Raw genomic sequence first — 22,936 nt, forward strand, 5'->3', positions numbered from 1 at the left:
TAAATCCTTTTATTTTAAGGCCAGAAAGGGCCTCAATAATCGCCCCAACTCCTCTGCAATCCCAGGAACTGATTTTTAAAGTCAAACACCCAATACTCAGATCAAATTACCTTCCAGTTTTTAACTCTGAAATACAAGGTTTGCAACGATTTTCAGGAAGGCACCCTGGCAAGCAGTTATTAGAAAGGCTCTTTTCTTATTTATCATTTCAGGTGACAGGAAAATGTAAGTCACAATGATTTTGCATGAGAGAAGGTAAAAGTTCAGCGGCGTTGTACAGCTACCAGAAGACTGCCTGATTTTTTGCTTCAGGTGTCAAGACCATTTATAGAACCCATCCATCCTGCCCGTGACTCAGAGGGATGTGATCTACAATATCAACCTCTCAGCTGCTGTGAATCAGGAGACTCTAGATGGTGTAAATCACTGCATGAACGTCCAAGCAGTTGCACTTTTTTACATCTAGGCAAAAGATTGATCTGCAAGCCTTGAAATAAGGATGTAAAAAGCAGTTTAAGACACGCCTCAGTTCGTACTTACATGTGGCTCTTGCTTCCTCAGCTCTTCTAAATCAGGGCGCTGCCTCGTTATAAACTCTATCTTTGAAGTAATGGTGTCAATAATTAATTTAATGCTTGGATAATCCTTTACATATGAAATATTCATTTTTGAAGGCTGGTAATAGTCTTTCATGTCACTAAGGCTTTCATTGTCCATTAAGCTGGGATTGCTAGCAAAAGCTCCGTAATGGAAGGGAGATGGGATCAGCAGCAGGCCGTGCTTGGCTCCAGTCAGTATGTAGGACACCATCACCAGAGTCATTATGATCAACCCAAACATCAAACTGCAGAGCTTCCCCTTCCTCAGGCAGAAAAACCCATTCCAGCTCTCACAGTGATCAGTCCTCACTTCCAGAACCGCCAGCCACTTCATCTGCTTGCTGTCGGTGTACAAAGGGATTTTATTTTCTCCTCTGCACACAGGACACTTCTGGTTATTGTGGTCAGGTCCACGGCATCTGAAACACTGTCTGTGCAAGTCATTTGGTAATAAATGTATGCAGCAATTAATGCAATACCTCATATTACTACTGTTAAACTCCTACGTTAATGAGCCAAGCACAGCCATAAAAATGTTTCTGAAGCATATGAGTCATCTTCTGCAAGTCTGAAATTATTTCGTTCCTGGAGTGGTTCTACAACTACTCAGCAATGCAAAAGGACAGGGTCAAAAACAGAATAAAAAGTGACATGTGTCACAGAAAGAAAAAGAATCCCCAGCCACCACCAACACACAAAAATAGATGTACTCTGGATGTGGTTCCCAAGAATTTGGCTCAGTAAGAGGAATGTGGCAAAGTAAGGATCAGCTACAAAACTGGCTCAAGTTTTTCCCATTGAACAAAACGAGAAGGGAAAAAAAATGTTACGTAGTGTGAAAATATGCAAAAAATAAAAATAATTCATTTTCCTCTGCTTTATGCTGGAATAGGCAAATATGGGTAGAAATTTCCAGGTTCCCTTAAAACAAGCAGGTTCCAAACCGCACTGCTGCTGCTGCTGGAAGCTTCATCTTCCCAGAGGTGGCTCCAAAGAGATGCATTGTCCGACCTAGAGAAACAAACCCAGACATTTATACACACCCAGGCATCCCATCCACACCATCTACAGCCATAGCAAAGCACAACCTACCACCAGTCAGTGCAGATTCCCATTTGAAAGATGCCTGCTGTTTGCCAAGTCTGTTAATTACAGCACTCAGGACAATAAACCCAGGGAACATTTGGCTCCAGGTTCACAGCAAGCTGCCCCTGATTTTCCATCACCCATCTGCTCACATCAGTGACTGGTTGCTACTACAGGTAACACTACACGACTCACTAACCCACCCAACAGATCTTAATCTGCTCCTGAAATATGGGAGCATTTCTGGACAGTATCCAGTGACACAGGTTTAAATAATTACACTCTATCTGCTCCTGAGGACCTTAAATGGACAGTCCTGAAGTGGGGTAAGACCCTGTTTCAGGCAGATAAAGTAACAATCTCCTTTCAAACATGGGAGATAAAAAGCCAAACAAAAAAAAAGTAATCAAAAGCCATAGTAAAACATTCAGCAAAGTGAAGGGATTAAAAAACAGACACAAGGAAAAGGTTAATGACAGGATCTCAGGTTTCTGGACAAAATGACAAAATTACTCACCAAATCAGAGAAGTATAATCATTACTATTATGAGTCCCACAATTTGACTGCTTTGCCTTTAGATCTATCAACACCTATTTTTAATGCTTAAGCAACACTGTTATAATTCTAGATAATAACCCCTGGTTCATTCCTCCAAAAGTGTCCTGATCAAATGGGGCAATCACTTCAGATCTCACATTTATCATCATCCTTCTGGCTGCATTTTTGTATGAGACAAAGTGCTTTTGTAAAAAGTTATTTGTATTCTGTTGTTTCTCCCACTGAGCACTGTCACATATTGGAGGATTTCTGCAATCAGAGCAAGTAGGCTGTGTCTCAGGGACTCAAGAATAATTAGATAAATATTGAACAAAAGTATTTGCAAAACACTTTCCTTCCACCCCAAAAAAGTTCATTTCCTTAATGAATTTATTCTCTAAGCCAGATGAGGCAGACAGAAATCACAGCATAATCATTACTGACTATATTTAAACCAAAGGGAAGGAAATCAGTGCAAGACTTCTCAAAGAGACAAGTCTTAAAAACTTCTGCAAAGGAGCAAAGCTGTGATGACCTTGACAGAAATTTGGACAACTAAAGATATTAAATCAGATTCATATGGGTAATTTTAAACCTAGAAAGTTTATGTGTAAAATATCCCTGCAGTAAAACATCCAAAAGAAAAAGGGGAACTATGGAAAGGAGCCAAGGCTGGAAAGACCTTGATGGTTGTCCAAACACCACCAATGGTGGTGAGAAGAAGGACAAGAAAGGGAAGTCCTGACAAGAAGTGAGAAGTTTCCACTTCCCAAGTAAATATTTCAGGCAGAAATAAGACCCTGATCAAACATTTTCAGAGAGGAAGCAAAGGGGGCCAGAGACAGAGGCAGTGTCAGGGCAGATTCAGGCAGCATCCACATCCAGCAGAGGAAGCCATGAAAACAGAGAGAGCTCAAAAAAAAATACTGTAAAAAAGGGGGGATGGAGGTGAGGGCCTTCATCACAAAAGATAAAAGAGGAAGGTGAAGAAGCCCCTCTCAAAAAAGAAGCACAAAGAAGAGATTACAGGTTAAAGCTAGAAAAGATCTGGTAAGCAAAACCTACCCTACAGCATCTCTTCAACAATATTTATCATGTTCTACGCATTTGTTTTTATGAAATTCTTCTACCCTGAACCCCTCTTCTTTGCTATCCACCTCAGTACCCTCTCTGCTCTCCAGCTCCTTGCTGTTTATTTTCATAGACCAATTCCTATGCACTGGCTATTTAAAATAAAGAAAAAATCCAATTTATCTTCCAGCCCTCTTCTAACAGGGATCTGCAACCTGCTCAGGGACTGAACAGATTTATCTGAGATAACCTTATGGGATCAATTCCAGGTTTGTGTATTTGACATCAATTCTCAAATTTTTAAAAAGAGCAATCAGAAATACATTAATGAATGCAGACCACAAGACCTTAGAAAAACCACATAACCTTCTCTGTCCTATGTCCATTTGTGTGTTAAAAAATGGGCTGGGATTTATTGAACCCTTCCCAGCTGCAGACACTCCTCAAGAAAATCTGCCACAAATATTACAAAGCCAAGGGAAAACCATGTTAACTACATCTTTGGCAGGTGAAGAAAATTGTTTATCAGGAAGCTGATACAAGGGGGGAAAAAATAGAAATATGTTTAGGCTACAGGAAAACTAAGATATTAATCAGACCAGTCATGAGGGGAAATTTAAAGTTCCACCAGCAACCATAACTCTGACAGCTCATGCACAAGCACTGCATCAGGCTGCTTAATTAGCTGATCAGTTTGATGACCTATCACAGGACAATGACAGATCACTCAGCTAATAGAATAAACACACTGATCTCATTTTTTTTAATAACTGCTAGTTGCCAACACTCCATTTTACGTGATTTTGCCCTGTCAACGTTCGTGAAATAAAAAAATTGAATTGCAAAAAACACATAAAAGGATCTAATTCCCCAGTGCCACTCCCTTCTCTTTCCCAAGCAGTTTTTGATAGAAGTTAATTCCCTAAGATTTCACCATGGCAGGAAGGATGCTCACCAGAAGGGCAGGCTCTCCCCCAGCCCTCATCTCCCTCATTCACCCCATGAAATCAAGACATCCACAGTGCCCTGTTTTTGTTCCTCCCATCCAACATTCCCAGCAGCCACAGCCACCAGCAGACATCACCTCTTTGTATTCCACTCCTGAGAGCAGAAGGATGTGGATTGCAGGCAGAGGGAAGGTTATGAGGCTTGAGCTGGTAATAAACCATGTGTGTCTCCTTAGATTTTAGCTGCAAAGCTGCTGGCTGTTCACTGGCAGAAAATTACTCTCTTTACACAACAAGCAGTGTCTTTGTATATTGAATAATGTAGCATGTAATTTCCCCTTGTTGAAGGGAAGGGTGAATTATTTATGATCACGTCTATACTGCATTTGTCTGCTGTGCATTAATGCGTGCCAGCCCTAACCACAGAGCAGAAATCAACAGCAACCTTTGCAGGCTCCTTGGCCAAAAGCAGCCCTCCTCAGAAAAATCAGGATCTCTGGGAATAGCCTGAGGAGGAAACATGGATATACAAGATGACACACAGCGGAATGGGGGGGAAAAAGGAAAAGATCTCCTAGATTTCAATATATTCCCACTGAAGCCAGGGGGGACTTTGCTCCAAACTGGAGCAGGCTCAAGCTAACAAAGGTATTTATATGGAACAGAATTTAATAGCAAACAGGTGAGACCTTTGAATGGCAGGTTCCCTGAACAATCCCTGCATTCCACGACAGGAGTTGGGGGCTCAGGATGCAGGAGAGGAGGCTGGCAGGTAACATGGGCAGGAGCCACAAAAGCAAACCACAAAACCTCACCCCAAAGCACTGAAAATGCAGCACCCACCAGGCCCTACTCATTTCATCCACAGGGTAAAAAGTCACACTCCCCTCAAAGGAAAATGTGCAAAATTCTTCGTCATCCACACGGGTTTTGTTGACTGTATAGAAAAGATCTGAAATTCTGCACTATTCCTATTAAATGAACATTTCATAAAATTCCTCCCCTTTCACTTTAAGGATTGTAAAGGAAGACTGCAACCAAAAGGGCTGCAGAATCTCAGATTCATGGAATTACTGAGGTTGGAAAAGCTCTCCAAGATCATCAAGGCCAAGCATTAATTGAGCACTGCCAAGGCCACCATGTCCTCAGGTGCCACATCCACAGAGCTCTTAAATCCCTCCAGTGATGGTGACTTCACCACTGCCCTGGGCTCTTGATGAAGAAATCTTCCCTAATATCCAACCTAAACCTCCCCTCCTGCAACTTGGGGCCATTTCCTCTTGTCCTAATGCTTGTCCCTGGGGAGAAGAGACCAACAGACTATAAAAAGCAATTACTTTCATATGCCCAGTAGCTAAAATTCTGCTCCTCTATGAATAAGATAAAACAGATGGAACAGATTTTACACATATATATACATATGTGAATGACCTGTTTTCCAGTTCACCAGTTCCTTAATATTTAATATGCTTTCCTTTCTTTCAAAACTCTTTAAAATTAAGATAAATCAAACTTTTGCTGGCGCTCTTCAGGTGACATTTTTCTGTAGCCTGTTACTTCTAATCACAGTCAGCTTTTCCTCCCACCACATGAGAAGGTGGCTGTTAACCTCTTATAAACACATTTCAGGTACACCAGGAGGACATTTCTCATCCTGGGGTATAGATGCTCCCCTGAATTTATGTCAGTGGAGCTACAGCATTTTGTTTCCTCCCTTCACACAATGTAATTGAAGATTTCAGGTAAATCAGTCCTGATGTGCAGCTCACAACCTAAAATATTGATGTCTAAGGCAAGTGAGAAAATAATCCACCAGGTCTCAGTTTAGATGGGATGAAGCCTATTTAGAAAGCTACAGATGCTATAAAATGAAGGATAAACATTTTTATCCAAAAAAAAACCCAAACAAAAGATTAGGCAAAAGATAATACTGCTGAATCATCTGGCCAGGAACATCACATTGCTCCTAATTTAATATGTCTAATGCCACTCTTAGAGTAACAGCTATGTTATTCTATCCATGGCCTCCTAATTGTTTCCACTAATCTGGATAAATATTCCTTCTGGCCTTCCCTGCCAAATCAGGAAGGTTTGCTTAAATCAAGCTCTCAGTTTGCAGTGCTGATGTTTTTTGCAACCTCAGAGCGAAGCTGGTCCCACGCCCTCCAGAACACTCCAGAAATGAATTTCCCTGTGGAAATGTTCCCCCTGGGAAGCTCCTGTGAAGACAAGGCTGTCATTAGTCACAGAGATGCAGCTCTGGAAGGGAAAGGCTGCCCACAGTCCTACCCCCATAAACTTTCCATGACTCACATCAAAAGGAATGGCAACATGAAAGGGCAAAGTGAGGCTGGTGGAGTGAAATCCTCGTAACATTTTCATAGGGAAAGAAAAAGCCCAGCAATATTTTCAGTAGCAGTGCAGCCCAACCATGTAATTCCTTTTCCATTCCTCCATCACTCAGTGCAGCACTGTCCATGTACAACAGCAATTCTTCAGCCCAGGCAGGATAAGTTTATGACCTCTGGACACAAAAAAACCTGCAAAACCTTACAATGACAGATATTTTTTAGCTGTCAAGCTTACTGGAAATGGTTAGAATTGAAGCAGGCTACAGGCAGCACACAAACAACCTGAAGTATTTGTACAAGGGTAGGGGAGTATTTGTACAGCAGGAGGAAGTTCATCCTGTGAGTGGGCAGGTTGTACCATTTCAATAAAAAATAGCCCAGTAGAAGGAATAAAATCTCAGCTAAATTAAAAAAGAAAGACCATTATGTAAGGAAAAGAGAGAAATAATCATAGATTTTCTCTCTCCTGCTTCTTGGACACATTTGGCTCCCCAAGTTTACATTTTTAGAAATAAACTTTGCCTGAACTCACATCTATTTACCTCAGAGAAATCAGAAAGATGCCAGAAAGATGATATGTCAATAAAAAGAGGATCATGAATCACTGAGCTCTGCAAACTTCTGGCAAACAACAAAGACAGAAAAAAAAAAAAAAACCCAAAACAAAACAACAAAAACAAGCAAAAAGCAATTGCAGTGATTTAGAAAAGCCACAGGACTCATTACAAAGCTCAGCAACCTCCTGCAGACTGAAGTTATGTAAAGCTCCTTTATTTACTTAAATCCTCTAATTTTTAAAGAATCATCAATAAAGTCAACTCCCAAGATGCTGTATGAACCCATGGAAGCATTTTCAAGGCAATCAATGGGAAAACAGGTAATCCTAAAAGCAAGAGGAGGTGGCCACAGCCCATGGTTACACACTCAACCTGTTGAGCAACTGCTGAACACTTGTTCAAGTCTAAAATTTTCATTTAAAGAATGCATTTCATGGCCTTTTAAAGCCAAAGAAAACCTCCTGAACCACCACTGAATCAGCAATCTTGCCTAAAAAACAACAGTGGCTTCTTCCACAACCCAGCTGGTTCCTTTCTCAGCATCTAATCCAAACACAATCTGCTCCTTCCTCATCCATACACTTCCAAATAAAATGTGAGAATGGAACAAATTCCTTGCTCCACATGCAAAAAAAGAAAAAAAATAATAAAATCAGCAAACTCCCCTAAAATCAGCATAACAGGAGTCATTTCAATCACATAAGGATGACTTCTATTATTTGGGCTGCAGTGCTCAGGAAATAGTTCCTGAAGCTTGAATCACCACTCAGTTAGGGCATAAACACTGCCTGAATAAACAGATTCTTGGAAGCAAGGAAAAAAGAGTGGGGATTGGGAAAGGGAGCTCCCTGACCTGGATCAGTGACAGTAGGGTCATGCCCTCCCCCAGAAATGCATTATTGCACCTAAAGTCTTGTGCAAGTTCCTGGAAATTACCAAGGTCCAGCTCCTTGCACTCCTAAAATGCCACAGCCACATGTTGTGATGTGCTGTCTGCCTCGAGAATGTGAAAATAACAAAACCAAGTATTGCCCATTTTTAAATTAAAGACTTTTTCAGCAGGATTAAAAAACCAACCCACCAATTATATTTAATGACTTCAGTGCTCCTTCTTTCTATTCTATCTGATTTGAATCAGTCTAAATCTAAAATCAGACTTTTTGGGCTACTTACAGGATAAAAATTTCAGGCAGGAAAATAGGACCAAAAATCAGGAATTTTTCCAGAAATACAGGTCCAAAAACCCTGGAAGGAAAAAACCCAGCATCAGCAGCCACCCAAGCTGTGGCAGCACATGCCTGGAGCTCCTGTGTCAGGACAGAGCTCCCATCAATGTGTTTAAATCCTCCCTCTGTACAAACAGGGAGCAGAGTGCTGTTTTCATACATTTCTGAGGATGTTTGGAGCAGAATTTTGCCTGCAGTGCACACTGGCTTCTCAACTCCTGATCAAAACTTGCTGCCTACGATGTGCAACAGCTCCAGCAATTCATCTTTTCCCTTCCCTTAGTTCCTATTCATCTCACACAGTGCCTTGCTACAGAATCACTGACAGGTTTATATTGAATATGAAAGAGTTGCACACTGTAGAAAAAAACTGTGGCTTTACATAAATTATTCCAGTGCATTTCTTCTCACAAAAAAAAAAAAGCCCATTTAATCCACTTTCAGAAATCATTCTGCATGGTCAAAGTTCAGTATCTTTATTTTCAATCCTCACAGGAACTGTGAGCAACCTCCCAACAGACCCCACATGGTCCTTCCATGGAAACCAGGATAAACCAATGCACCCGTCCTGTGGGGCTCACAGATTCCTTTCCCAAAAATCTGGAGCCACATTAGAAAGTTCTGACATTCAGAACACAGCCAGAAATTGCATCTATTTAACAAAAACCAGCCAGTGTCTCATTAAAATGATCCATTCACCAAGAGCCAGAATAAAGGACTGATGCCATTGGGAGTTAATTTTTACCACTTCCTAAGAAGAAGTGCACCTACTTAAATGTCCAGAGAGACACCAACACCAAAATTAGATAAAGACAGATGTAGAAGGTCAAACAATTCATGCAATGATTTCATATCCATGAGAATTGTTCAGGCTAAATTTACCCTATGTACTTTTTTTGTTTTATGGAAAAAAAAATAAGCTAAGAGCTCCCTGGGAAGGCACAGGGATCACCTGAAATACAACTTCAGGTGCAGAAAGTGAATGTGACAAGGCTGGTCTTGCCATAAATGTTTGTATTGCATTTTTAATAAGACCAAGCAGCTGCTGAAGTTTCATTTCCAACACACAACATCACGATAATTTACAATAATAGAAATTCTTACCTGCCTGCTCTTTCAAGGAATACATCCCACTCTCATCCCACAAACCAGCCAAATTCCCATTCTGAGTGCAACAGGGAAGCACAGAGCACGAAGGCTGAATCTGTTATGAAGCTCTTTCACTGCAGTTATTTTTATCAAACAAACTGAAGAGCTTTGGGGGTTGGCAAGAGGGAAAAAAAAAAATCATCTCTAAATACAGCTCTCATACGCCCTGCAGTCAGGCTGTAATCAGAAATAAATAAGTGTTTATCTTCAGAAAACGCCCAAGGCAAAGAATTGGTCTGGTATTGACAGAGCTGAAGTGTCAGACCCAGCTGTTCTGCAGTTACCTGTTCCTTCCCATCCACTGTGAATCCTGTTTCATTTCAGGCTCCCAAGGCTGCTCCATTGATTCTCTGGAAAGATGCTGCTGCAATTCACTCCAACAGCTCTCCTGGAGCAGCTACTCCACAGAGACACGAGGGTTTCCCTCCCTGCAGAGCTCATTTAGGTGAGCACAGAGCAGTGATTCCATCACTCTACCTGAACACAACAAAAAGTTGGGGATTCCCCATCCCTGGAAGAGCTCAGTGCCAGGCTGGACGGGGTTTGGAGCAACCTGGGACAGTGGAATCACTTCACTGTGCAAAAGAATAAAACCCTTCAGAGTCAGTGTGCCAGCTGACTCTCACCCAAGGGAGAGGAGGAGAGCTGGTGCAGCACAGTTGGGTTTGCAGCAGGGGATCTGTCAGTGCTGAGGGTTATTTTAAGCCCAGCTCTTTGTCTCTTGCATGGATTACTGGTCCAGAACCAGCACGTGGGGGAAAAATGTTCTGAGAGTATTTGCAACGTCCTGCCAAGCGTTTTCAGCCTTGACATGCTGCAAAATAGTGGGCATAACTCACAGTTCTGAGTTACTCTGATTACCATCTTGTTCCTTTTACACATTTGATTTTCCTTGATTTTAGCAGCTCCTACCTCAGGTTGATTTAAAGTGAGGAACATATTCCATCCACCATCTGATCTCTAATACTTTCTGACACTTTGCAAGGGGTATGCAGCACAAATTGCTAAATCCTGTGGGTTGTGAGAGATCAGCTGCTAATTTAAGGCTGCTTTTGAGGGATGAATAACATTGTATGGAATAAATAGAATTTGCATCACTTAATGCCTTCGGTGCCTGTTTATCCCATGCTGTGGTAAAATGGTTTTGCATGCAATAATGCAACCAAGTGGTATCTACTAGAATTCATCTGATACACCTTCACCCTTCATATACAAGCAGTTTTTCTGACAGGGGACCCATTCTATGTGAGGCTTAACTTTGCTTTAAACACAATACACTTACGGCAATTCTAGAGCAACGTAAATGCTCGCAGCTGCTCATTTGATTTTTTAGTGGCTGAGAAGGGATTTTCCTCCACCCCCAAGCTGAATTTTCTCCATAAACTTTACTATCTCAACAGAGTCATCTGAATTCTTTTTGTTGTGACTCATATACGGTGCCTTCTCTGTGAGACATGCATTGAAATGGATGGAAAAACGTATCTCATCTGTACATAAGTACCATGTAAGTGCTTTTGCATGAATAGGGCATTTCATCTTTCATCTAGTGCTGAGTGGGTGAAAGGAAACATACACAGCTGCATCCTGAAAAGACAAACTCAGCATTAGAGTCTGTCATTAAAGTTTCTTGTAAATTCAAACAAAAATTACACAACTCAAACTATTCATTGATGCCAAATCACAACTGGGGCTTTGTTTCAGCACTTTAAAAAAACCTAACTTAGTTCCAAGCTTAGTAGTAACTTTTCTAAATGTTCAACAACTTTAATTCTTTAAGCAATGACACATCAGATAAACCTCAGTCCATTAACCAAGAAACCACTTTGTTCATTACAAAGTGCAGCAGACTCAGAGCCCAAAGTGGAAAGCCCAAGAAAGCTCTAAGTGTTCTCAAGAAATTTCTAATTAGTTATCTCTAAAATATCGCCAGATAAAATTCTTGCAGGTAACTGCTGGCTACACCTAATTAAGCAAAACCTTTTTGATATCATTTCATTATACTGCTCCCAGCTTCCTAGAAAAGTGTTTATTCTGCAGAAGTCAGGCAACATTTACTTCCAAAGCTTTCTGCCACTGTTCCTAATTGTTTCAGCAAAGGCTTGGGCTCCATCTCTCACCCCTCTATAGTGTGTGCTTTGTTACTGCACAAAAGTGCAATACATTTTTATTAAACAGTTTATAAGATCCCATCATTCTGAAGACATTTCTGCACCTCTGCACCCCAGGCTTTGAGGTGTGTGTGGTTGGCAGAGCACACACTCTTGATGTGGAAGCTGAAGCCATTTGATGATGGATGAAACTCTCATGATTGTCCTCTCCTACCTTCACACCATCACATCTAAAGAACAACACTTCTACCACAAGCTTCAAAGGATCAAAGTTCAAATATCTTAACTCATTGATTTCCACAGTGGAGGAGAGAGGATGTGCTGCTCAGAAATATCACGGCTCTTGGTGCTGTTCTCACAACAGGGCAAAATCCAGCCCAGGAATCTTGCAACTGCCCCAACCCCACAGTTTACAACAGTCACAAAAAAAGGGAAAAAAATCCATGCTACATATGGAACCCAGTGGGTAAATATTGTAATATCCAGGACAATAAGAAGAAAATCTGTTCCCCAGGCACTGAACCATTGACTCCCTTGACTCGACTCTCTCTTCCTGCAGGTTTCTCCCGTGCTTGGCATCAGCGTGCTTGTTTTCCACTTGGAAAGAACACAACCACAAATACCTTTTCATGCCTTACACTGCACTTAGCTGGCCTCCAGATTGTAAACAAACAAGATAAAAATCTGAGAATGTTCTTTACTCAATCTCCATGAAAAGAAACCAAGGGGAAAAAGAAATTAGAAAAGCAAACCAAAACCCCAACTCTGCATAATGATGAATGTACCAAGGGAAATTTGGCATGCAGTCCCTCACACCATGCCTCTTCTGCAACATTTTCTGCAATATAAAGACAACATTTAGCTTAGCAAACTAGATGGTCTTTATTTGTGGGCAGAGGAAACCCAAGGCAAGTGCTCCAAGAGACTTTTTTTTTTTTCCAATGGATATGTTAATTACTTAACTTCTGTTATTGGGAAACTGTCCCAAACTAACCTTCCACTCTCACTCTGCTTCTGCTGCACTGGGGTCAAAATTCACTTTTTAAGGTTTTGCAGTGAGAAATGGAGAAAACAAAGCCCACCCTTGATGGAGCTCTGAGACAGCACAAGTGCCTTATTCAGATCCTTCCTGATCCCCACCTGAGCACCTTTTGGGAGCTACTCAGGGATGCCTGGGACCAGGATGCTCCAAGACCTGCTCTGTGGGACACAGCATCTCCTGAGACAGCCCAGAGTTCCAAGGAAAAGGGAGCATAACTGCTCCCAAATTCCCTGCTCCAGCCAGAAATTTCTCACTGCCATGGAAAACCCCCAGGTCCCTGGAGGCAGCAGAGCACAGAAGTGACCAGTGGGAGGTAAAATGAGGTTTCATTTCTGAACTGCAGTGCTTGTTGATGCATTTGGCTCCAGACAAATAGAGGAGGACACGGAGTTGCTACAGGACTGCAGCTGAAATGGCACCACTGCTTGAAATAAACCCTTTGCTGAGGCAAATCACACAAGGAATCTGAAGTGACACAAATCCCATCAACTGCAGTTGGCAGCCAGATTTTCAAGAACAGATGCATGACTGTTAATGATAACCCAAAAAGCTGTTTCTAGTGCAGAAAGACTGAAACTGTTAACATTATGAAACTGCAAAGAGCTAGAAGTATCTCCAGAATACGCCCCACAAAATACTTTGCAGGAACTTCAAAACTCCAACTTAAGCAGAATTAAAATATCTAACAAAAAAAATCTCCAGCAAAAATGCCTCCCAAGTTTTGAAACACATTTCCATCTGTTAAATTTCTCTGTTGCTGACGGTGTTTACCTTGAGTCAAAGATATGAGTCTTTGATTTCGTGAGATTAATGTAATAACTTGGTTTAGGCTGTTAATGCATTCAAAGCTCTCAAATATGCAGGAGACTAAGATGGCATCAAGAGCATACAGATACATTTGGAGGGGATGTTTTTAATGTGAAATAAATTAGAAATTCCTTAATCTATTTCTGCAGCAAGGACTACACTTACATAAAAATTTCCTGGGGTGTCTTAGGCTGGAAGAGATGGCTTCCAAGCCCATTTATTCCTTCTAAGCACTGCTGTATAACCTAAATAATAACAGTAAGGAAAACCCCTAAAGCCCTGTCAGCTAAGTGAGGACTCAGCTTTGATGAATGCAATGCTCATGTCTCAAAAGTGAGACCTGGCCACGAAACAATGATAAATAAAATATTCATATTATATGCAGATATCTGTAGAGAAAAAGGATGTATTGGTCAGCAGAAGAGCTCAGCCCAACTGGTGCATGAAGCTGCAAGAGGAAACACTTCTGTTGGTGCCTCAGATCCAGAGAAATGTGAAAAACAGTTCTGTCCTCAGCTGTCCTGCCACTAATGCTGCTGAGTTACTCTTTCATGGGCACCAAAAGGAGCTGCATGGTTTTGGGAATAAGGCATTGCAGAAGCTGCCCCATGCTCAGCTTCCTTAACACTTTCCACACTCAAAAATGGTGTTTAAAAAGCACAGCAGGTGCCACCACAAGCTGCATCAATCATTGGCTCCTGCAAAGATCACTCCACGCCCATAGCTAAAGGCAGCAACGTGCAACAAAATGCCAATAAATGCCACATATTCCATCAGATCTTTGGGAATGTGACTCAGCAGCTGGGATGGAGCAGTTCTGGGCACTGCAGCCCCTCCACCCTACTTTATGTCCTCTACAGGAGATGCCCAAAGAGCAAGGCTGCCCACACCCCAGCAGCTCTGGCTTGCCCTGGCTCCAACAGCTCCAGGGTGAACTCAGCAGCCTGGTCAGAGAATTGTTAAGGCTGGAAAAGACCCTTAAGATCACTGAGCCCAACCATCAACCCCAAGCTGCCACCTTTGATGCCTCAGGTTTGGCTTTTCTGTGTTTCCCATTCTGTGCTGCTTTAGTGTGTGGGGCTGGGCTCACATCAGGGATGCTGAGCTCTGTGCACAGAGCAGGGAGACAAAACAATTCCTGCTCCAGCTGGGCACCAAGGACAAATGAGCCAAATCTCAGGCCAGGAGCACAAACTCCGTGGGCTGGAGAGAGAAAAACAAGCAGGGTGGGACTGCAGGGGCTGAAGCTGGGATGGGACAATGAACTGCAAGGTGCAAATGGAGCAGAGCTGATCCCAGGGAGAGACCCCGTGCCCGGCCGGGCATTTTGGGGCCATTTTGGGTCATCTTGGGTGCAGCCCTGGCTGGGCTCTGGTGCTGCCCCAGGTGGGTCCATGGAGGAGATCCTTTGGATAAATCCCTGCTTTATTCTTCAGCTCTGTCCAGCCTCTGCTCTAGGTGAGCTCCCACCAGGCATCACCCACCCAGCTGGGAGAGCCCTCCTGAACCTTTTGGCTGGGCTTTTTTGCCTCATGAGCTGCTGTGGTGGCCCTGCCATGAAAACCTCCAGGCTCTGGCCAAAGAATTGCTCCAGGAGCTCATCCCTGTCCTGCTGCCAAGGGGAGGTGGCAGCTGGAGCGTGGGGATGCCCTGGTGCATCCCCACCGTGCCGGAGGAGAGCAGAGCTCCAGAGCAGAGCCCACAAGGGAAGGCAGCAGGGATGGGTTCTCTGGCTCTCCTGGACAAAAATGAAATGCTGGATGAGGCTTGGAGCAGCCTGGGGTGGTGGAAGGGCTGGAATGAGACGAGCTTTAAAGTCCCTTCCAACCCAACCTTTAGAATTTTTCCGTGTGAATAACCAAGTCCTGCTCCTTTTACAGCAGTTACTTCACCAGCATGTGGAAAATTAGGCATTCTAGAGCACCATCCTAGGTGCAGCAGAGAAATAAGTCTCACAACTGATCATTTGATTTAATTTGAAGTTTTCCTGCATATTTAAAATGCCTTCAGCATCCAAACCATTTATAATCAAAGTAAGTGACTGCAGAAGTCCAGAATAATCTATAAACTCAAAAAATTCCACAGTTCTCCTCATTAGGTGAAGAAATAAATCACATGCTGATAACACACCTCTGTTTCTTTATTGCATGGCTCATTGGTTTAAATTACACTTTGAGAAGAATAGCAAATCAGAATGAAACCTTACAATTATATGGGCTTCTTTCTTTGCATGTGAAAACTTGCATTTGATGCTATTCTTGCTATTCCTCCTTTAGGTTCCTTACAGAGGGCCAACAAAACTGATCTGGAACAGAAAAAATGCTTTATCCGAAAATTAAATACAATGTGTGTTATTTTATCAGTGTTTTGACAGAGATGCTTCTGCCCAAGGTGAAAAGTAATTAAATGAGAAAATGCAGCTGTAGCCATTCATGTGCACTCAGAGGTATCCTGGGGTTAGGTTATGGTCCAGAGGGTGTGGAACTCCCAACACCAGATCTCAGGCGCTTTTCAAAGGTGCTGCTCCACCTCTGGGTGACAAAATGACAGAGTTCTGACATGTGCCACCTGTAATATCATTTGGACTAACATGATAGAAGCACGAGAAAAGCCCAGATCTCCTAACTCACCATGCAGAATCCCATTACCTGGGAACTGAGGGATTTTGAATGAAATTCAGATATGTGTTTCACAAGACAGAAAGCCACCAGCAATCCAATTTCTAAATAAACCACCTAAGGCAGGCAGCATGGACTCTGACTTTCCCTCAGTAACCACATTAAACAGAATGAATTTCAGCCTTTCATAAGCTCAGCAGACAGAGAATGTGAATTTTCCCAGCTCCCCATGCCAGAGCTGTGCCAGAACCTCCCTGCACAACAGGGGCAGGGAGCATTTTTGGGTCCAAAGCTGGCAGATGGCACTTTCAGGAGCAATGGTGCAAGACCTGCAGGAGGAAATGAAACCCTCCCTGTCATAAACAACCCCCAGTTAAGAACTGGAGCCCTCATTAATGTAATTGGTTTCATATGAGGTGCTAAAATCCAAATTTGCTGCATTCAGAAGCCAACACTGTTTCTATTAGTTAAGGAGTGTTTTGCTCACCTCTATTTTTTGCTCAAGCACAGAGGGAAAAGGGAGGGGAAAATGTGTCATGTACTCTGCCTCCAGCTAGAGAATGCCATGCTAGAGTACATTCTTCACCTCAGATGAAAAATGAAGGCAGGTAGCCTTTCAGCACAGCTGCTCCTGAGGACTGAAATGGAAAATTATTTGGAGAGGAACTCTCACATCATTCACTCAGAGCTGTGGATTTACATCCTCCAACCTGCATGAGATCCACAGAGTGAGTAGGACTCCATCCCAAGCTGAAATCTGAGGGAGGAGACGTATTTAAAATGTAAAAACAAACTACAGTACTACCACTCAGGTTGGGGAAAAAAAATTACTGACCATTATCCTTCAGAAAAACACTCAATTTTCAGCCTTTCTGCTTCAAATGCAGCAAATTAAATTTCCTCTTTTTAATGGTGCTGCCTTTGAGCCCAGGCCAAAGAATGAAAGAGCAGGAGGGTTATGTTACCAGGCAGCAGAAAGGGTGTGCACCTCCCAATCTGGCATCTCTGGTAAGGGCAGGGAAACCCACAGTGGAACAGGACCCACCCAGGACTGGTGAGGAATTGTCACCTCCTCCAGCTCCCTGACACTGGCCATGCCCATGCAAGCCAGGAAATCCAGCTGTGCCTTGGGTACTGAGAGTTTTTCCTCTTTAGGGACACACCTCCATCCCCCTTTGCTCCTCCTTGGAGCCTTTAAACCCTGAGGATGAGCTGCCCCACTCCAGAAGCAGGTGGTGGTCTCTGATTGCAGAATTATTCCTTTCCCTCTCCACAAAGAATTCCACCTTCTGTATAACTTTAAAATTCCCCCCCACTGCTTTTAACTTGGCTGAAGATGAATATCTGTGTGAGCCATTGGCTGAGGTGTCTTTAATGACAGAACAGTTCACAAAAATAAAACCATCCTATCTGTAAAATGTACGTTCCCCCTTCTGAAAATGGAGTAAGCCTATTAATTATTTTCTTAAAGACTGGCTCTCAAAATGGCCCTGCTGACATTTAAGGCTCATAAAAAATGCAAGTCTGTCTGATCTGTGAGAAATGAGTTTATATGATCTATTTTAAGATGAAAATATTTATCAAGGAAGACAGTCGCCAGTTAGGAACACAAACAGAAACAAAGCCACTTAAAGTAAGTTGTCCTTTTTTGTTTTAATCTTTTCCATGCCAAGGACATGCTTCTCCCCAGAAGAGTGGTGCACAAAATAAGTGACATCTGGTGGCTTTATGCTGTAATAGAATGAGGCACCTCATTTCAATGCTGTTAACCAAATCAGTTTTTAAATTTACTGCTTCTTAGCAAAGCTTTTCAGATGTTTTATTTATTTATTTTCATGCAGATACTTCTGAGGCCCCTGGGCATCACAATCCCTCTTGCAGGGTGACAACTGCTGTTATCCAATTAAAGTGGGACTGTCATATTCACATCAGGAAAAACACAACTCCACAAAGGAATTTGGAAGGTACAGGAAAAGAGCACTAGGATTTAGCTGGACAGCATCAGTAAGAATCCCATAGAGCCAGGCTGTAAAAAAAGGCTGTGCAGAATTCTGTGAAGGAAATAATTCACCTGCACCAATTATTCACATGCTCAAAGTAATTAATATCAACTTAGGTCTCTCTGAATTGTCTTCCATTGGATTTTAATTAAACCCAAAAGAAACAACTGCATTTTTCATTCTGAGTTTAGCAGCATCCTGGTGGCTACAACTTTTACAAATCTGAAACAGCTTTTCCCCTTTTCATGCTTTATTGATCCTCAGCAATGGCCACATCTAATCCAGCCAAGCCTCCTGCACCTAAACCTGCACTCCAGACATAAAGCAATTACAACTCCCCTTCAAACTCCTCCAGCCAGAAATACACTTCTCTTTTAGAAAGCCATAAGCCTCTCCTGGATAATTAATAGAAGTACTGTCAGCCAGCCTCAATTAAAATTACAAAACTGCTGGCACTGCAATATCAAGGCTTGCAACACTAATTTCTGCAGTAATAAGTATTTATGGGGGGAAAAAAAATATATCTGTAAGCACCATGTAACAGAAATGAGATGAAAGATAAACAGACTCTAAATATTTATCAGCAGAGGAAGTCCAAAAATATAGCAGCAAAAATGGAGCGGATGGCAGCTAAATCCAGAGCATGGAGGGTTCCTCGAAGGATGTGCAAGGAGGAACTTCATTTTCAGCCTGACATGGCTAAATCTAATTAATTCCTTCCTCCTATTCAATTGCTGCACAGAAACCCCTGATGCCAAAAGGACAAAGCTAAAAATGTCCCCAAAGCCATGCCTGAAGGCTGCACTTCTACCCTGCAGCAGTGCAATAAAGAAAGAGCTGGACTTTGGGGCTTTTCCATCACTTTTAAGGCCTAAATATCCTTAAGAGGAATGTCCACCTGCATGCTTGGCTTCCCTCAGCACTGAAAGGGGGCTCCACATCTGCAGGATCTCCATAAAAAGGGGCCTCTGGGACAGCACAGCTACTGATGGATTATTTCAAAGGGAAATATTATTTCCTGCTCGCATTCCCTCATCCCCACCAGGCATTATCTTCACCTCGAGACCTCCTGGCTGAGCTAAATAACACATGCACAGAAAAGCACAGCTGAATGGCTTTAGCTCCAGCCACTCATCAAGGAGAAAACTTTTAAAGATCCCATTTCAATTTATTTTTTGAAATGCTGGCATGCTGAAGTCAGCAGGAAGACATTTCAGTGACTTTAATGAAGGCAGAGGTTCATCCAGAGAATTGCTGTTTGGAATGAACACAGGGTTTATGTTATCTCATTTGAAACCTTCCAAGTTTTCTGTTAAATGCAACTTAATGATATTTGCTATCTCGGAATTATTTGCTGTCACAACACAGAAAGGAGGGTATTAAAGTTGTGCACTGTAAAATGTTTAGTGATGATGGATAGGATACTCTTGTTTCACTAACAGGCATGTTTTTAATGCATAAATATTAATTGTCCTAAAGTGCCTGTTCATTTTGCAGTTTTTGAAAGCTTTAGCTCGTAGGAATTGTAATAGTCCAAAAAAGATACTGTTGGTATTTACATATTTATCAGCATTTTCAGGGCACATTTTTAGGGCTTTTATCTTTTTTTTTTTTCATTCATTATCCAATGTACCAGCACGGCAAGACAAAAAGAATGGAAAACTGGAGAGATTACTACACTCATTTAATGGGTATCATTACAGGAAAACACTATCAAAACTCAGCAGAGGCTTTTTATGCATTCCCCTGTATTACACCAGAATGAGTGAGTGCAAAATTCCAGCTCTGATGCTAAAGCAGGAGAATGCTCAACCTGCACAGCTGAAGCAGGGATGAGCAGCAGGTGAGTGGAACCATCTGAGAGTCACTAACTCCAGGCAAAAGCTGCTCCCTGACAAGCTCTGGAGGGTTACCTGGATTTCCCAGCCTTGCTCCTTGGTGAGCACAGGGTGGGAATTCAGCACATCGCTCTGGATGTCCAGAGAGAACCCTTGGGGGGCTCGGAGGTCTTGGAATGTTGGCAAAAGCACCTGGTGGCTTGACTTTGATCCCTCTAGGGATGTGCCACCTGCATATGAGGGTATGAGAATCACTGGGGTTTAAATGGTGTAGAAACAGTATATTTACAAGGTGAAACACAAGTTTTAAGGTTTTGGTACAGGGGGTTATAGAAACAAGATAGAGGAATTCAAGCCTATCTCGTGGTTCTTCTTTCTTCATATCTTCCATTTTCTGTGTGACACAGATACTTTTGGATAGGTTCTTGGTGAAGGTGCACTTGTTAATAAGTGAAAAGTATTGGAGACAAAAGGTAAATAAGATTTATGTAGGTTTTGTTATAAAAAGACACGACTGCCCCGTGGGCGGGCAGAGTGCCTTTGGCTGCCTTGCTGGTCAGATCCTGGCTGGGCAGAAAGAAAAACTTTGTAGATAAGAAATAATAAACAACCTTGAAGAGCAAACCTGAGAGTCCAGCCTCGTCCTTTGGAGCCCGATCTGAAGGAACCATCCTACGCGTGTCTGGGCACAGACAGACAACAGCTGACCCGGACACACAGGGCTCTGAATCCCTCCAAAACAAATGGAAAACTGCTCCCACTCCCACCTCCTGGTGCCCCTCACACCAGTGAAGCCCAAAAGGTGAATTACTCCTGATCCAGCCTCATAAACCCACCTGGGATTTCCATGGATACCAATTTAGATTACATTTACTCTGCTGTTTATTTTCATTTTGCTGATCTCCTCAGAAACACTCAAAAATCTACTCTGAAGGGTTAAAACCTTCCCTACTTAAAATCACCTGATGTCAGACAATTTTTTATATCCTTTTTCCTCAGTGAGAGGATCAGCTCAGATCCCACTCTTCCCTCCTGCTCACCTCTCCCATCTCATTTCTTGTTTTAAAGATGGTATAAATAGCTTTGCAAAGTAATGCTAATACTAAGTGTCAAGTGCAATAGTGGTTTCATTCTGATTTATCCTTATCTGATCCTCAGGCAAGCGAATCCTGAAGCTGAGAAACTGTTTTCAGAGCTTTATAATTGATGAAACTTTTCATCTAAATTATTTACTTTCCGAACAGCTCCGATGAGTCGCTCAGGGCATAAAGCTGTAGTACTCCATGCTGGAGTGCTCAAAAACATCTTTTTGTCTTCTTAAATTAACAGCCCATCACTGCATCTCGTGCTGCAGTTTCTATTGGCAGTCTTTAACACACAGCAGGGTTTTTATCTGAATTTTTATGGCCTGCAATGGATGCAGTTACAACCCAGATGTCTCGGTGTTATCCCAGAGCTCCAGGGAGACACAAAGCAGGCAGAGGATCCTGAAGGTGTGACTCTTACAGTGTGCAGCAGCATTCCTTCCCTGGAATCACCTGGGCACAGCTCCACACCTGATGGACACATTCAAAACCTGCTCCTCTTCCACTGCAAGAGCAGCACCCAAAATCCTTTCCAGAGGCAGCCCCAGGAAATGTCCCCAGGCTTCAGCAATCCCAAGGATGAGCTGCCCTAAAAATGCACTAGGAAGGGGTGGAAGACAAGAGCAGGAGCCCCATCACCAGCCTAACACAGTGAAATACACCTACAAAACGATGAACTTAAAAATTTGAGATTCATTATCCATTTAATTTACTTAGCATTACCAATATCTGTTTAACATTATCTAATATCCACAGAGCTGAGCAAAAAAGACAAATTACAATGAAAAAGCAGCCAAAATCAAAGAGGCTGGGGAGGAATATTAGATAAGGTATTTGATGGGCTTGCAAGGAAGTGTTGGTTTTAAGAGCTGCTAAAGGATTTTCAGGAGATGAAGCTCCCCTGTGAGGAGCTGGGCCTGCAGGCAAACCCATCTCATTATGTGATACATTCTCCTAATAAACTATTAAACCATCCCTCTCCACTTCCTCCTGTTTCCAGCTTTACCCAGACAAACCTCCTGGCTGCCCCAGTCAAGGAGTCCTTTTACTTTGGATTAATAAATTCTGGCACTCAGACCATTAGATCCCAACTTAGGCACAGCAAGGTTGACACTGGGCTCTTACATTTCCTCCAAATTATGGGCAAAACCTTGCAGAATCCTGATTTCTGCTCCTTTTTTTCCCTTGAAGTCTCTCCTATTTGTTGGGATCTCACTGGCACTCATTTGGTGCCACTTCTAAAGCACTTCAATTAACTGGTTTTCCTCCACACTGTTCAAAACCTGAAATTGGGCAAACCATCCAATCTTACAAACTCCCATCCACGTGCTGCCCATCCTCAGAGCACTCTTTCAACACTCTGAGGCTTCTTCCATCTCCTGAGTACACATGCTGCACATAAATCTTTCTATTTTTTTGCCTTTGTGTCTCGTAGAGTTTTTCATTTTTCAAAGCAGTCTTATCTTGTTTCCTCTGTATGACTTTGAACTTTGCATTTTATCTTCACTCTTGTCTGACCTCAGAGTTCTCCCCAGCTCAAGCTCACCTGTAACTCAATGACTTATTTGAAAGAAATGACCTTCCCTCTATTCCATGCAATCCTGAGAAGTTACAAGCCTAACTTCAACTTGTATCTAAGCCAAACACCAATAAATGCAAAACCAAAGTAAAATTTAACAATACAAAAGCCTTTTTCACTCTCATCAGTTTTTCTAATTTTATGGTTAGATAGCAGGGTACATTCACCCACACTGAAAATCAAGGTTTTTCTACAGGAAAAAATATCTCCTCATGAAACTTATTTTTTCCTACTGGAAGGCGTGAGGCAAATGGAAAATGCCAGTTTGAGTATTTTGCTATTTAGGTACAGATCTGCACCTTTTACAGCGAGGAACAACCCACCTCACATACAGA

The 22,936-nt window shown here is 42.3% G+C and overlaps 1 protein-coding gene across 1 annotated transcript in view; it reads right to left on the minus strand.

Moving 5' to 3' along the window:
• CHST15 (carbohydrate sulfotransferase 15) overlaps window positions 1-22,936 on the minus strand; it is a 45,837-nt gene that overhangs the window by 18,395 nt on the left and 4,506 nt on the right. The window contains exon 2 of the mRNA XM_084209890.1: window positions 541-1,610. Coding sequence (XP_084066016.1) covers window positions 541-1,083 — 543 coding nt within the window. The 5' untranslated portion in view covers window positions 1,084-1,610. The remainder of the gene's footprint in view (window positions 1-540; window positions 1,611-22,936) is intronic.

The sequence above is a fragment of the Fringilla coelebs genome (assembly GCF_963513975.1).
Source record: "Fringilla coelebs genome assembly, chromosome: 8".
NCBI classification, from domain to species: domain Eukaryota; kingdom Metazoa; phylum Chordata; class Aves; order Passeriformes; family Fringillidae; genus Fringilla; species Fringilla coelebs.